Here is a 14,395-nt window from a genome sequence, read left to right as displayed (position 1 = left end):
GGTATCGGTACTTTAACATACATCCAAACTGTTGGTTAGAAATCCGTGCCAGGTCCCTGTGGTGACCTGGGTCAGGTCCCTGTGGTGATCTGGGTCATGTCCTGCTTGTCGTGACCTGGGTATCATTGAGGGGGGAAATCCTAAAACCTAGTCCGCTAAACCTGCCTATATTATTAGGCTTTTTTTTTTATTTTTTTTTTTTGTTTTTTTGCCTAATATATAGTCTATGTTTAGGCAAAAAAAAATTTAAAAAGCCTAATAATATAGGCAGGGTTAGCGGACTACCTAAAACCATAATCAAAGTGTATAGAGATCATTGACTTATGAGTTATCTGAACAACACTGAAACAGTAATTTTCAATAATAATGTATAATTTATCCTAAACATTTATTTAAGCTTATATCAATACATATCATCCTCAGTCTCATGTGCTAAAAGATAACTGAGCGATTAGCATATATTTATCATACATTTTAAACGGAACAAATATGGTAGTAGCCCAATAACACCTTTGAATGATAATTATATATAGTGTTATTCAGAGTCACTATGTATTTATTCATACAAGTAGATGACCATCATGGATTTGACTTTTAAAACTTTTACCGCTCTTCCCAAGAAGTTCTCACAGGGATCTGAGAATTAGTTACAGTTTATATCAATGTAGACCCACTAGAGTGCCCAGACGATGTCTTTAACGTTGAATTTAGTACATGCGTACCGTTGTATATATACACACGTAAGTGTGTACATATCGTTTACACGTACTTTACTTGTCTATTACAGGTGCTCGGTGTGTCTGGCGGAGATACAGGTAAGTGTATGGGTCATAGAGGTCTGACTGTTAAAACGGCGGGAATACAGGTAAGGGTATGAGCCATAGAGGTCTGGCTGTTAAAACAGCGGGGATACAGGTACGTGTATGGGCCATAGAGGTCTGATTGTTAAAACAGCGGGGATAGAGGTAAGTGTACAGGCCATAGAGATCTGACTGTTAAAACAGCGGGAATACAGGTAAGTGTATGGGCCATAGAGGTCTGGCTGTTAAAACAGCGGGGATACAGGTAAGTGTACGGGCCATAGAGGTCTGACTGTTAAAACAGCGGGAATACAGGTAAGGGTATGGGCCATAGAGGTCTGGCTGTTAAAACAGCGGGGATACAGGTACGTGTATGGGCCATAGAGGTCTGATTGTTAAAACAGCGGGGATAGAGGTAAGTGTATCGGCCATAGAGGTCTGATTGTTAAAACAGCGGGAATACAGGTAAGGGTATGGGCCATAGAGGTCTGGCTGTTAAAACAGCGGGGATACAGGTAAGTGTACGGGCCATAGAGGTCTGACTGTTAAAACGGCGGGAATACAGGTAAGGGTATGGGCCATAGGGTCTGGCTGTTAAAACAGCGGGGATACAGGTATGTGTATGGGCCATAGAGGTCTGACTGTTAAAACAGCGGGAATACAGGTAAGTGTATGGGCCATAGAGGTCTGGCTGTTAAAACAGCGGGGATACAGGTAAGTGTACGGGCCATAGAGGTCTGACTGTTAAAACAGCGGGAACACAGGTAAGGGTATGGGCCATTTAGGTCTGGCTGTTAAAACAGCGGGGATACAGGTACGTGAATGGGCCATAGAGGTCTGATTGTTAAAACAGCGGGGATAGAGGTAAGTGTATCGGCCATAGAGGTCTGACTGTTAAAACAGCGGAAATACAGGTAAGGGTATGGGCCATAGAGGTCTGGCTGTTAAAACAGCGGGGATACAGGTACGTGAATGGGCCATAGAGGTCTGGCTGTTAAAACAGCGGGGATACAGGTAAGTGTACGGGCCATAGAGGTCTGACTGTTAAAACAGCGGGAATACAGGTAAGGGTATGGGCCATAGAGGTCTGGCTGTTAAAACAGCGGGGATACAGGTACGTGTATGGGCCATAGAGGTCTGATTGTTAAAACAGCGGGGATAGAGATAAGTGTATCGGCCATAGAGGTGTAGCTATTAAAACAGCAGGCATACAGGTAAGCATATGGGTCATACATACATGCATAGTCTTTTTTCCTCAAAAATATGAAGATTTTTAACAATAAAAACTTTTCAGATTTAGAATTATAGAATTATAGGCACAGGGGCCAGATAAACGGAATCATCCCTGGGACATAAGTAGAGGTACAAACTCTCTAGGCACAGGGACCTGAAATACGGAATCATGGAAGGGACATAGGTAGAGGTACAAATTCTTTTGGCACAGGGGTCTGAGAAACGGCATCATCACAAGGTCAAAAGTAGAGGTATAAACTGTCTAGGCACAAGAGCCTGAGAAACGGCATCATCACAAGGATATAGGTAGAGGTATAAACTCTCTAAGCACAGGAACATGAAAATGACATTAGTACAGGGACATAGATAAAGGTGCAAACTCTATAGGCACAGGGGTCTGAGAAACAGCATCCCAAGAATATTGGTAGTGGTAAGTGACGATAGTTTAAATCATTCTCGTGCTGTTTTAAGTATTATTTGCTGATAAAATTTAGGTCATCATTGCGTAGTTGACATTCTCTGTACTTATTAACGTAATTTTGACAAGTCCCTGTAAGAAATGTAAATTAAAGTTTGTTACGTCAGCTTTCGATAGCGTTAGCGTCATGCTCTGTCCACATAGTCTTGCAAACAATTTGTTGCACTCCATCGATGATATGATATCATCGATGGGATGAAGCGAACTGCATGGGATGGACGCTGTGATAGGAAATCTTCACAAAGAACATAGACTATACTTTCTTGGTGTTGACAGAAACTCTAGAATTTCTCATGTGATTTTTTTTCTTATATTCTTACAGTGTGTTAATATCCTTTCAGCTGTTGTGTGTTCCCCACACCCGTCCGATGTTGTTTTTATTTTGGATTCCTCTTCAAGCATCTGGCCGAAAGAGTTTGTTCGCCAACTGGAGTTTGTGGAGAACGTTACCAAGACTTTTGACATAGGTCTCCGGGAAAATCAAACACGGGTTGGAATAATAACATACAGTCACAAGCTACAGATTGCACTATTTTTGAAAGACAGTCGGAATAAATCTGACGTCATATCCGCTATTCGAGGAGTCCCCCATCTCACCGGAGGTACAAGTACCGCAAAGGCGCTTTGGGCGGTAAAATCTCGCATGCTTCTTCGTGAAAATGGTGGCCGAGACGACGTAAAGAAAACAGTTGTTGTCATCACGGATGGAATGAGCCATAACTCAAATGCGACAAAAATGGCCGCCGAGGGTTTGAAAGACTTGGGAGTTACTATATTTGCAGTAGGCGTTGGTAAAGATGCGCAAGAGACCGAACTGCAGAATATCGCAAGTGACCCAGTCGAAGACCATGTTTTCCAAGTCCCTTGCTTTCAGTCATTAAAGACAATTCAGGAACGGTTGTCGATCCAGGCGTGTAGTGGTAAGTCTATTGAATCCCCACTTCAGTGTATCAACCTTGTGTTGTTATTATATGGAAATTTGATAGCGCGATGAGCTGAGGATTTGGCTTTGAAACGAAGTGGGGATCTGGTTAGGACACGAAGTGGGGATCTGTTTAGGACACGAAGTGGGGATCTGGTTAAGACACGAAGTGGAGATCTGGTTAGGACACGAAGTGGGGATCTGGTTAAGACACGAAGTGGAGATCTGTTTTAGGACACGAAGTGGGGATCTGGTAAGGATACGAAGTGGGGATCTGGTAGGGATACGAAATGGGGATCTGGTTGGGAAATGAAGTGGAAATCTGGTTAGGAAACGAAGTAGAGATCTAGTAAGGACACGAAGTGGGGATCTGGTTGGGAAATGGAATAGGGAGTAGGTTCGTAAATTTACTGGAGATTTCGACGGAAAATGGATTTAGGAAATACTTGAGAATGAATTAGACTGGAAATGGAAATTGGTCGAATAACCGAGAACTTGGTAAGGAAAGGAATATGGTCCGTTTCTCAAAGGTACACTATCAATTAAGGGTTGGCAAATGTTTAATATAAAGGTTTGGTTTTCTTTTAGAGAAAATATTATTACAACAAATTGCAGACACTATCCAAATGGTAAGTCTTTAATTTCATCTATAATGTACATTTGTAATTTAGAAATAAAATCCTAATTCACATGTAAATACATTCTGGACACAAATCGTTAATGATCCCATTTCAACCTTCCAGACTCGCTAGTCCCGGAGGAATCCCCACAGTCGGACAGTAATGGCGTCTTGGACGGTATGTCTCATAGTCATATATACGTATATAAATGAAAATGTTCGCAATTAAGAAAAAAAATCTAAAATATTCCAAGAAGCAATCATGATTGCCGAAAATTTCACTCCAAAAATCAATCAGTAAAATAACAATTACTTGAGATATGTCACTAAAACACAAATTTTAACACTTTACTAATTTCACTAATTATTCCTGTGCTGTCGTTCATTGGTACTTTTTAGCCGATCGTCATGAACTCTGGGAGAGATTGATTTAATCATTTTGACTATTAACTGAGTAGTGAAAGATCTTGGATGTATGTGCTTCAAATTAATATGAAATGTTCTTTTTTTCAGGTTGTGGTGGGAAACCTGCTGATGTGTATTTTCTTCTGGATTCGTCAAGCAGCATCCGGCAATCTGACAACATCAAACAGCTCGAGTTTGTCAAAGACGTAGTCACCATGTTCGATATTGGAGAGAACAAAACTCGCATTGGAATCTCGACATTTAGTCACAAGTACCATCAGGAGTTCAACTTCCAGTCCTATTACAACAAAGATGATCTACTGAGGGCGATTGATAAAGTATCGTATTTGAGGGGCGGAACCGATACAGCGTCAGCATTACGTCATATCCGACGCGAGGTTTTCACACCTAATGTGTCCCGTGGAAATGTCGCCCGCATCCTGGTTGTTATCACTGATGGGTATTCTAGGTCTCCGAGATCGACAGCGGCTGAGGCAGCTTTACTTCATCAAATGGGCGTTAATGTCTTCGCCGTGGGAGTAACACAGGACGTAGACATCAAAGAACTGGAACAGATTGCTAGTCAGCCAATGGAAGATGTTCAAAGCTTCATGTTCAACGTGTCCAACTTCGATGCACTTAAAACCATCAAGAATGTGCTGGCGATCCGAACCTGTCACGTAGTCGATTTCGAATCAGGTAAAAGCTACGACCACCGAGTCATTTATGAAATTTCCAAAGTGCAATCTATAGCATTGAATTTTCCAGATTTCCAATGTACTGATATTTCCTTTTTAGGCCATCTGACCCGAAAGGTCAAGATGACCTATTGTCATCGTGTACCGTCCGTTGTCGTGCGCCGTTTGCCGTATGCCGTGCGACGTGCGTAAACTTTTCATTTAAACGACTTCCTCTTAATAACCGAAAGGCCCAGGATACTCATATTGGGCCTGCAGCATGCTTGGATGAAAGGCTACCAAGTTTGTTGAAATAAATGACCTCAACCTTCATTCAAGGTCACAGGGGTCGAAAAGGTTAAAATCTTTAAACGACTTCTTCTCAAGAACCAAAACGCCCAGGGTATTCATATTGGGTCTGCGGCATGCTTGGATGAAAGGCTACCGAGTTTGATCAAATGAATGAACTTGATGTTCATTCAAGGTCACATGGGTCAAATAGGCTAAAATCTTTAAACGACTTCTTGTGAATAACTAAGAGGCCAAGAGACCTGATATGAAGGGTTACCAAGTTTGTTAAAATAAAGGACCTTGATCTCCATTCAAGGTCACAGGAGTCAAATAGGCTAAAATCTTTTAAAATTCTTGTGAATAACTAAGAGGGCTTGAGTACTGATATTGGGCCTGTAGCATACTAGGATAAAGAACTACATAGTTTGTTCATGTGAATGACCTTTATGTACTTTTAAGGTCAAAGTTATGAAATATTTTAGAAACTTGCAGCTTCAAATAAGGGGTGTGTTGTATTGGCTTAATTGTAAGCCAATTCTATATACTGTGACTAGGTTATTTTGTGCCCATAGTCAGATGACCGTTAAGGCCCATGGGCCTCTTAAAGTAAAAGTTAGAATGTGGCAGGTACTCTAGTTGAAGAGTTATTGGCCGTCTGAAAGTTTCACGTCGACCTAAAGATATTGACCATCAATTTGAGCCATATAATGCATATCATTATTAAATGTTATAATAATATGAATATGTATGTCAAATATAGTCGCAATAGATATACTGCACGATACCTTATTTCACAAAATCTTTATTGAATTTTCAGCTTGTCAAAAGGGCGATGACACTGACGTAATTTTTCTGTTGGACGTTTCATCTCTCGGATCAACACTTTCATACAGTATCACCGACCGTATCAACTCGGCCATCTCATACAGTATCACCGACCGTATCAACTCGGCCATCTCAAACTCGCGCGTGAAAACTGAGGTCCATTACGGAATCATGGTTAGCAACTGTCCCGACACTGAAGACAAACAGCTGTCCTCGCTGGAAACAGTTACAGAACTCGCACCAAGACGTTCCCGATTTGCAGGACTTGTGAAGAAAGCTAGATTGACTGGATTCTCACTTCAGAACGGAGCTCGACCGACCGCTAGAAGAGTACTCTTTACTTTCATTGATTCCGAATTGTCACCAGAGGCCGAAATTGAAATCGAAATGGCGCGAGATATTGGCATTGATTTCATATTTGCTATTGTTGATGACGTAATCGACACTGCACGTGTGGAGCCGTACGTTACCGGAGAGCGGCAGATCCTAAAGTACGACACCAGGCAGTCCGGAAAGTTCGAACAAGTTTTAGGTGGAATGTTGTGTGATGGTATGTAGTATTAGTCTCGGCACAGCAGCTGTAACACTGGGTTTAGTACATACAAAAATGATCCCAGATCTCATGTAGTAATATATTGAGAACAACATTCCATAAAGAAATAAGACTACACACGAAATACTTTTTGTCTTTTTATGATTCAAGAAAACTCGAAAAGAATGGGACACTCAACGCGGGATATAATTCTACAGATAAGTTTGTTTAATGCTTTATATATAGTAATTATGTCTTATAAACAAATGTGGTAATGAAAGGACACAGTCCAGGGTTTGAGGACGAAAGGTAATGGAGGAAAAATCCGAATAAAAGCACCTCGAACGTTACCTAGCAACTCTTCTCAATTGACACCAATGTGATACACAGTTGATTCCGATTCGTGAATTGTTAATTACTTTGGATTAAGAGTCTTTGTCTATCTGTGTTGGAACATATGATTGTGTTTATAGCTAGGTACATTTGGTTATAAATAGAGTATTGTTGAAACAAACGTGTATCGGTCAAGTAGACAAATAATACCACGTGTTCAAGAACAACTACAGTTTTGTGTCTACCATCAGATCCAGATCTCTTTTGTGATTACGACTATAGTGCATGACATTTTATTTTATGAAAACGTTTTGATTGAAATTTTAGTTCATAGCAAAACTTTATGTTGTTTGAAGTGAAAAGTGTCATTAAAATATTCTACTAAAATGTGTTTTTCAACTACATTAAAACATTTTCCCTAAAACCCTTGTTGTTTAAGTCTGTTTCTCTCAAGAAATTATACTATGCACAACAGGTGAAACGAGATCATGATGTAACTAAAGGACTTTGACAGAGAACCGAAATGTTACATAAAGGACTGCTACAGAAAAGCGAGATGTTACATAAAGGACAGCTACAGGAAACGGTCATGTTACATAAAGGAATGCTACAGAAAACCGACGTTGTACCTAAAGGACTGCTACAGAACAAGAAGTCGTTAAAGATTTTAGGTATTTTGACCCCTGTGATCTTGAATGAAGATCAAGGTTATTCATATTAACAAACCTAGTAGCCATTTATCTCAGCATGATTCATGTTTGATAACAGGTCTCTAGGCCTTCCAGAATTTGATAAGAAGATTTTTTAATGATTCCCCCCCCCCCCCCCCCGAAAATTGCACGTTGTAACTTTAGTCCTTATTTCCAACTGGGATGATTGACGTTTTACAGAACAATGTTATATATGCAAGTTAATTGTTTATTTTATTTTTGATTCAACATAACATATATATACATAATAATATATATTTGGAAATCATTTGTATACAACTTTGACTGCAGAAGAATAATAAAAAGCAGCACAAAAACAATAGGTCTTTTCACCCATGGCATCATACATGTACATGTACATCGCTCAAGTTGAAAGTGTTTCCAATATAAATAGTTTGCTGTGCACGTGTATCTCATTGATAAAACGGTTATTATTATCTCATTCCTCCCTTCTAATTCAAAGGCTAGTAGAGTCCATTAGGAATTCTCGGTGAGTAAATGTTGTTAGACCGAAAAGTTTGTTCGAGCAATCAAAGCACTGTTTTCCAAATCCATTTCATTAGGCCAAAAAATGTCTGTTTAGGGGTTACATTGGCAAAAAAAAAAAAAAAAGGTCGGTAGGTCGGGAATTTTTTTTTTTAGTGTCTTTCACTCTAAAATAACCGGAGTCTGAGATCGAAATCCCAACTTTTATTTTATTTTTTATTCGTAGAAAAGTGGAAAAAATTAGGGTCGGGGTTAAAAAATTAGGGTCGGTCGGGTAACCCTAAACAGATATATTACAGTAGTTACCAACTATATACATACTCTCTAAAATTCCATGTCCGTCATCTCGATGCAAGTGAAACCGGATCCTTCTTCAATCTCTAGCGGTGACCGCAATCCCAAATGTGACTTCTGATAAAAACAACCTTAATTCTCTCTGTGGTTATTGTATATCTACATATGCTGACGATATAATATAGTTTGAGATAGAAAAAAAAACGTATTTACTCCCAAATTCCGGAAATCATATATCAGGATCGTTTTTAATATTACAATCATCAGTCAATATCCGCTTTAATTGTTTTGATGTGCTGCAGTCGAGCTTTATTCTACCTAAGGTAACGTTATTCGCATATAAGTGATTTATTTTATACATTCGATTTTTACCCTTAGTGCAAAATCATTAGACATTACTGACAGAGCTCTGCTAGGCTATCCACATTCACGTTGTCGTTTCCAAACTGAACAATGGCACCCCACTCCCTACTCCAACAATGTTAGAGGTAACACGACGAGTTACTTTTTAACATAGTCCGCTAAAACTTACCATTATCGCTGGCTCAAAATTCTGACTGATCGCCTGTTTGTGGTTAGCTACCTACTGCTCTTGAAAAGCCGGCCAAAAAAGAATATGTCTGTTTAGGGTTACATTGGCAAAACAAAATAGGGTCGGTAGCTAGGTCGGGAGGATTTTTTTTTTTTTTTTCAGTGTCTCTCACTCTAAAATAATGGCCGGAACCGGAGTCTGAGATCGAAATACCGACTTTTAATTTCTTTTTGTAGAAAAGTGGAAAGAGAAATTAGGGTTGGGGGTAAAACATTAGTGTTGGTTATGTAACAGGAGAGGAGAAAATGTAGCGGCCAGACCGGGATTCGAACCCGGGACCCTCAGAATACTAGCCGAGTGCTCTACCGACTGAGCTACCTGGTCACCGATGATCGACCCAGTCCAATCCCGCTACACTCCTCCCTCCTTTCTCGAAGTCTTAGCCCCCGAAGACATATGAGACCCTTCCAAACACCACCACCGTGGGTTATTTAGTTGGGCGCCAATTCTGTAACAGGAGAGGAGAAAACGTAGCGGCCAGACCGGGATTCGAACCCGGGACCCTCAGAATACTAGTCGAGTGCTCTACCGACTGAGCTACCTGGTCACCGATGATTGACCCAGTCCAGTCCCGCTACAGTTAGATAACCATTAACAGACATATTTTTTTTGCCTTAGCTACATTCTGTAGATATTGTCTTACAGAGTCTGAAGCATTGAAGCATTCATCATCAAACAGCAACAGCAGTCTTGCGAGTAGGGAATTAGCAGCTGATTCCCAATCATGTCTGTTAATTACTCAGATGGCTTATCTCCATACGAACATAAAGGGCGATGTGGGATGCCAGAGAAGTATGATTCACAGGAGGAAATTCGAGAAAAAGTCAAACAGTTGGCCGAATGGGTTAAAACTAGCAGTCACTTTGTGGTACATACTGGTGCAGGGATAAGTACAGCTGCTGGGATACCAGACTTCAGAGGTCCAAAAGGTAACTATAGGATATGTACCATACGTCAGAGGTCCAAAAGGTAACTGTGTGTTATTGACGTCAGAGGTCCAAAAGGTTATTGTGTGTTATAAACGTTACTTTATGTTATTCAATCCAGAATAATCTTAATTTTATAACCTTGACTAAATGCAACTTGACATTTAGTTAAGCATTGTTGTAGGGGAAAAGATATCATGTTCTGACTGACTTAATTTCCAAGAGTCAGAAGGAAAATATTTTTCGCTACAACAGTAGCTACGCGGCACCAACACTGTAATTTTAACCTAAGATATTATAGATGTAAAGTATTAGTCTTCCCCAGATCCACTATAACATGGCATACCTAGTCTTTAAGTTGATGATGTACATGTTCTTGCATTTGCATTGACAGATGTGTGATGATAAATGCCTATATAAGCTTCTTGATAATGGCATTGAATCTGATATTAATGGTTATTTCCTAGCTAGGAACTCGATAATAACATTATTATTACTAATCTGATTTTACAGTTTCATCATATAACACAAAACAGTATAATTATAATGACAATGATTTCCCACAGGTGTTTGGACTTTGGAACAGAAAGGAGAGAAACCCAATGTAAGTGTGACTTTTGATAATGCTCGCCCAACCAGGACTCACATGGCTTTGGTGGCCTTGGAAAAAGCAGGTAAAGTTTTCAGTCTATCGATTTGTTTTAATTTATTTTCTATTTCCTGATTTCATTCAAAATTAAGGGGTGAATTTGAATTTTAAAAGTAAAATAAGAATATTGGGTAGTCATACTGGTGTGTCCCTGTAGAGAACTTGTCATCATTCTAGATTATAAGTTAATATTAATATTATTTTATTTTCAAGTGAATAGTCAGACAAAGAAAACTAGTCTTACAGCGATACCACTTATTATTTAGCAAAACTTGTAACGGTAAATAGTTTCTATCCCTGTTATGTCCCACACAGCTTGGCGACACTCAGCGGGAAACATTTTCGTGATTGGCTGACCAATCAGTGAGCACATGAATCTTTACAAGTGCACAGGGCAAAACTTGATTAGTTCGAATTTTCTAATCTTCTATCAATTGCAATACAATTAGAATTTAGAAACACATGTTTCTGGTACAAACAAGCAGAAAGATCCACATGTGTATTATATAATATATCAAAATCATTCTCTGACGATCTAAAAATTGCTGTTACCTGAATATATAGATTTTTAAAATCTCGATTTTATTAGACAGGTTTCAAGTGGCTTAAAAACGTATTCATTCATGCATGTATGTAGAAAAAGACAAACATAAAAGTAATTTGTTTATAGAGATATGAAAGCTGAATAATTAAAGTATTGTCCTTTATACATGCATTTTTTGTCAGATTTTTGAGTGTGTAACAAATTGTTTCCCACAGGTTATGTTAAGTTTGTGATCACTCAGAATGTGGACGGTCTCCAGATACGATCAGGATTTCCTCGCAATCGACTGTCAGAATTACATGGCAACATGTTCGTAGAAGAATGCGACAAATGTGGAACTCAGGTTAGTATTTGCAAATATTTATTGTTGATATTTTGTATTTATTACAAAATTTTATCTATCTTAAAGTATTTTTTTTCAATTACCTTTTATACAAATGAAAAGGATTTGTATCTAATCCAATTGTTAATACATTGTACTTTATTACATTTATGATCTAAATTATAATTTTGTTTATATTTATTGTATTACCAATAAAATATTTTGAAAAAAAATAAGCTTAAACTTGTTGAAGATGTTAGAAAGACTTATTCTCTAAGTTTGAAAATGGCAAGCGAAAAGTCATACAATTGATTACTCAATGATAAACTTAAAGAGTTAATGGTATAAAATGACCTCATTTGGACATACATTATATCAAAGCTAAGGTTGATGGTTTAAAGTTGATATTTTGTTCCCAGTATATAAGAAGCACTGCTGTAACGACCATGGGTTTGAAACTAACAGGAGGCTCATGTCTAAAAACCAAAGCCAGGGGGAGTGTCTGCAGGTACATACAATCAGTCAATTATCTTTTTGTAGTTGCTGAAATTGATTATTAGTTATTATTTCTAAGACACAACTGACATCACGCAATGTAAAATATATGTGAAATGAAACTGCCTTGCTTACCATGAGATATCTATCATACAATACATTTTAAGGTACACTTATAATGAAATGTGGGTAGTATATATTAGAATTCTAGGTTATCATATACATGTTACATGGTGTATACATTCTAAAGATGTTTACAGGACTGCTTGAGGCTTCACAATCAATTTGTGTTCTGTGAGAATTTTCTTTGCACAAATTAATGAGCTTCTGATTTAACTGAATATTATAAACACATGTACAGATGTACGTGGTATTATAAATTCCCTCTGACATTGAAGTCTCTAGTGTGTAAATAAAGCTGTAGTTTGTTTGTAGAGGTAGACTGAGGGACACTATACTAGACTGGGAAGATGCGTTACCTGAGAAGGATTTGGACCTAGCAGATCTAAACTCCAGGTAAACTCATTGTCAGTGTATACTGTTAACATGTTGGTTTTGATGTACTGAAATTAAGATTTGTTAGGTCATGCTTGTCCTTTGTCATACGCCGTGCGTAAACTTTTCACTCAAACGACTTCTTCTCAATAACTGAAACGCTCAGGGTACTGATATTTGACCTGAAGCATGCTGGAATGAAGGGCTACAAAGTTTGTTAAAATGAATGACCTTGATCTTCATTCGAGGTCACAGGGATTAAATTGGCTAAAATCACGATTATTTCATTTCAAAATATTTTATTGTCGATAAACAAAAGTATTACATTCATTGATTTAAGATGGTAGATTTCATATTAACAATATTGGATTGGACAACAGGCTTGGCCTATACTAGTCTTAAAATGTCTTTAAGTTAATAAGCCGTGATCACAAAGGCTTGACTAGTATAAGATTGAATTGTTTGTAGAATTGGAATCATGAGCCGTTTCACTCATTTTGTTGTTAATTTTATTGTCAATAAACAAAAGTATTACATTCATTCATATAAGAAGGTAGATTACATATTAACAATATTGGATTGGACAACAGGCTTGGCCTATACTAGTCTTAAAATGTCTTTAAGTTAATAAGCCGTGATCACAAAGGCTTGACTAGTATAAGATTGAATTGTTTGTAGAATTGGAATCATGAACCGTTTCACTCATTTTGTTATTTTTTGGTTTTTTTTGAATTTACAGGAAAGCTGACCTCAGTTTGTGCCTTGGAACATCTTTACAGATTATCCCTAGTGGTAATCTCCCACTGTTGACTCGTAAAAATCATGGCAACCTTGTCATTGTTAATCTCCAAGCGACAAAACATGATCGGCACGCAGATTTACGAATTCATACTTATGTGGATGATGTCATGACACAGTTATGTGATTTGATCGGAGTTGAAATTCCTGAGTATGAAGGTCCAACTCTCAACCTACAGTCTGTTCACACAGTTAAAGGAGAGAAGAAACTCAATGTTTTCATTAAAGATAAAATGTTGAATTCGCAACATGTGAAATCAAATAATGTGAAAATAGAAAATGTGAAATCAGAACATGTGAAAAATGTGAAAGACGAAGATATGAAAACAGAACATGTGAAAGTAGAACACATTAAAGATGTGAAAACAGAAGAAATAAGAACAAATCAGTGCTTAGACACTAATACAGACAAACATGTTGAAGATACAGTGGTAGTGGAGAGTGTCCACATTAAGACCGAGTCAAACTTACAGAAACACTCTACCGTGAATGATTCAGAGGAGAGATCTGATGACTTGTCTGGTACCACTGGTCACTCAGTAGGTTGTCTACCTACAGACAGAGGAGGTGAACAAAGCACTGCACATTCAGAGTCTGATCAGGAACAGCAAGATCTGGATCCTCCTACAGCAAAGTGTAGGAAACTTACAGACATTTAACACACTTCTTTAGCTGTAAAAGTCAGAATATATCCATTTTATAATTATACACAAAATTTTTCCTTGTTATTTGTTCTTCTACACACATACACACACATACGTACCAAGGAGACAAACCCACTATATTCCAAGTGTAGTTTCAGGATCAGAGATGTACATGTACTCAGTGTTGTTTTATAGGTCAGCATGACCCATAGTCAAAGTTCTTATTCCGTCATCGTGCACTGTCAGCTGTTGTGTGGTTCGTTAACTTTTCATTTAAACGAGTTCTTCACCATAACCCAAAGGCCAAGGATACTGATATTTGGTC

At 38.3% G+C, this 14,395-nt stretch overlaps 2 protein-coding genes and 1 non-coding gene across 7 annotated transcripts in view; 2 read left to right on the top strand and 1 right to left on the bottom strand.

The window, feature by feature from the left end:
* The window catches only part of LOC138332884 (cartilage matrix protein-like), a 56,340-nt gene extending 48,801 nt beyond the window's left edge, over positions 1-7,539 (top strand). For 3 of the 4 annotated variants that reach the window (XM_069280883.1, XM_069280884.1, XM_069280882.1), the window contains exons 2-6: positions 788-815; positions 2,853-3,431; positions 4,177-4,230; positions 4,566-5,156; positions 6,243-7,539. In XM_069280883.1, coding sequence (XP_069136984.1) covers positions 788-815; positions 2,853-3,431; positions 4,177-4,230; positions 4,566-5,156; positions 6,243-6,808 — 1,818 coding nt within the window. In that variant the 3' untranslated portion in view covers positions 6,809-7,539. The remainder of the gene's footprint in view (positions 1-787; positions 816-2,852; positions 3,432-4,176; positions 4,231-4,565; positions 5,157-6,242) is intronic. The other variant, XM_069280885.1, reaches the window with a different exon arrangement.
* A 107-nt stretch (positions 7,540-7,646) lies between these two features.
* On the top strand, positions 7,647-14,150 carry LOC138332885 (NAD-dependent protein deacylase sirtuin-6-like). 2 transcript variants are annotated; one of them, XM_069280888.1, is made up of 7 exons: positions 7,647-7,786; positions 9,843-10,126; positions 10,690-10,797; positions 11,532-11,659; positions 12,058-12,146; positions 12,569-12,649; positions 13,368-14,150. In XM_069280888.1, exons 2-7 carry the CDS (start codon positions 9,922-9,924, stop codon positions 14,083-14,085), a joined length of 1,329 nt encoding a protein of 442 aa, XP_069136989.1. In that variant the 5' UTR covers positions 7,647-7,786; positions 9,843-9,921; the 3' UTR covers positions 14,086-14,150. The 2 variants fall into 2 exon arrangements, with proteins under 2 accessions (XP_069136989.1, XP_069136988.1); XM_069280887.1 differs by lacking the exon at positions 7,647-7,786 and adding an exon at positions 8,852-8,928 and having other exon boundaries at positions 13,368-14,149.
* On the bottom strand, positions 9,672-9,744 carry Trnat-agu (transfer RNA threonine (anticodon AGU)). Its single transcript has one exon. It is a non-coding gene; the product is annotated as a tRNA-Thr (tRNA).
* Positions 14,151-14,395: the final 245 nt, after the last annotated feature.

The sequence above is a fragment of the Argopecten irradians genome, chromosome 10 (assembly GCF_041381155.1).
Source record: "Argopecten irradians isolate NY chromosome 10, Ai_NY, whole genome shotgun sequence".
NCBI classification, from domain to species: Eukaryota; Metazoa; Mollusca; class Bivalvia; order Pectinida; family Pectinidae; genus Argopecten; species Argopecten irradians.
Note: the sequence above shows the minus strand (reverse complement) of the source record. Positions and strands in the feature narration are given on the sequence as shown.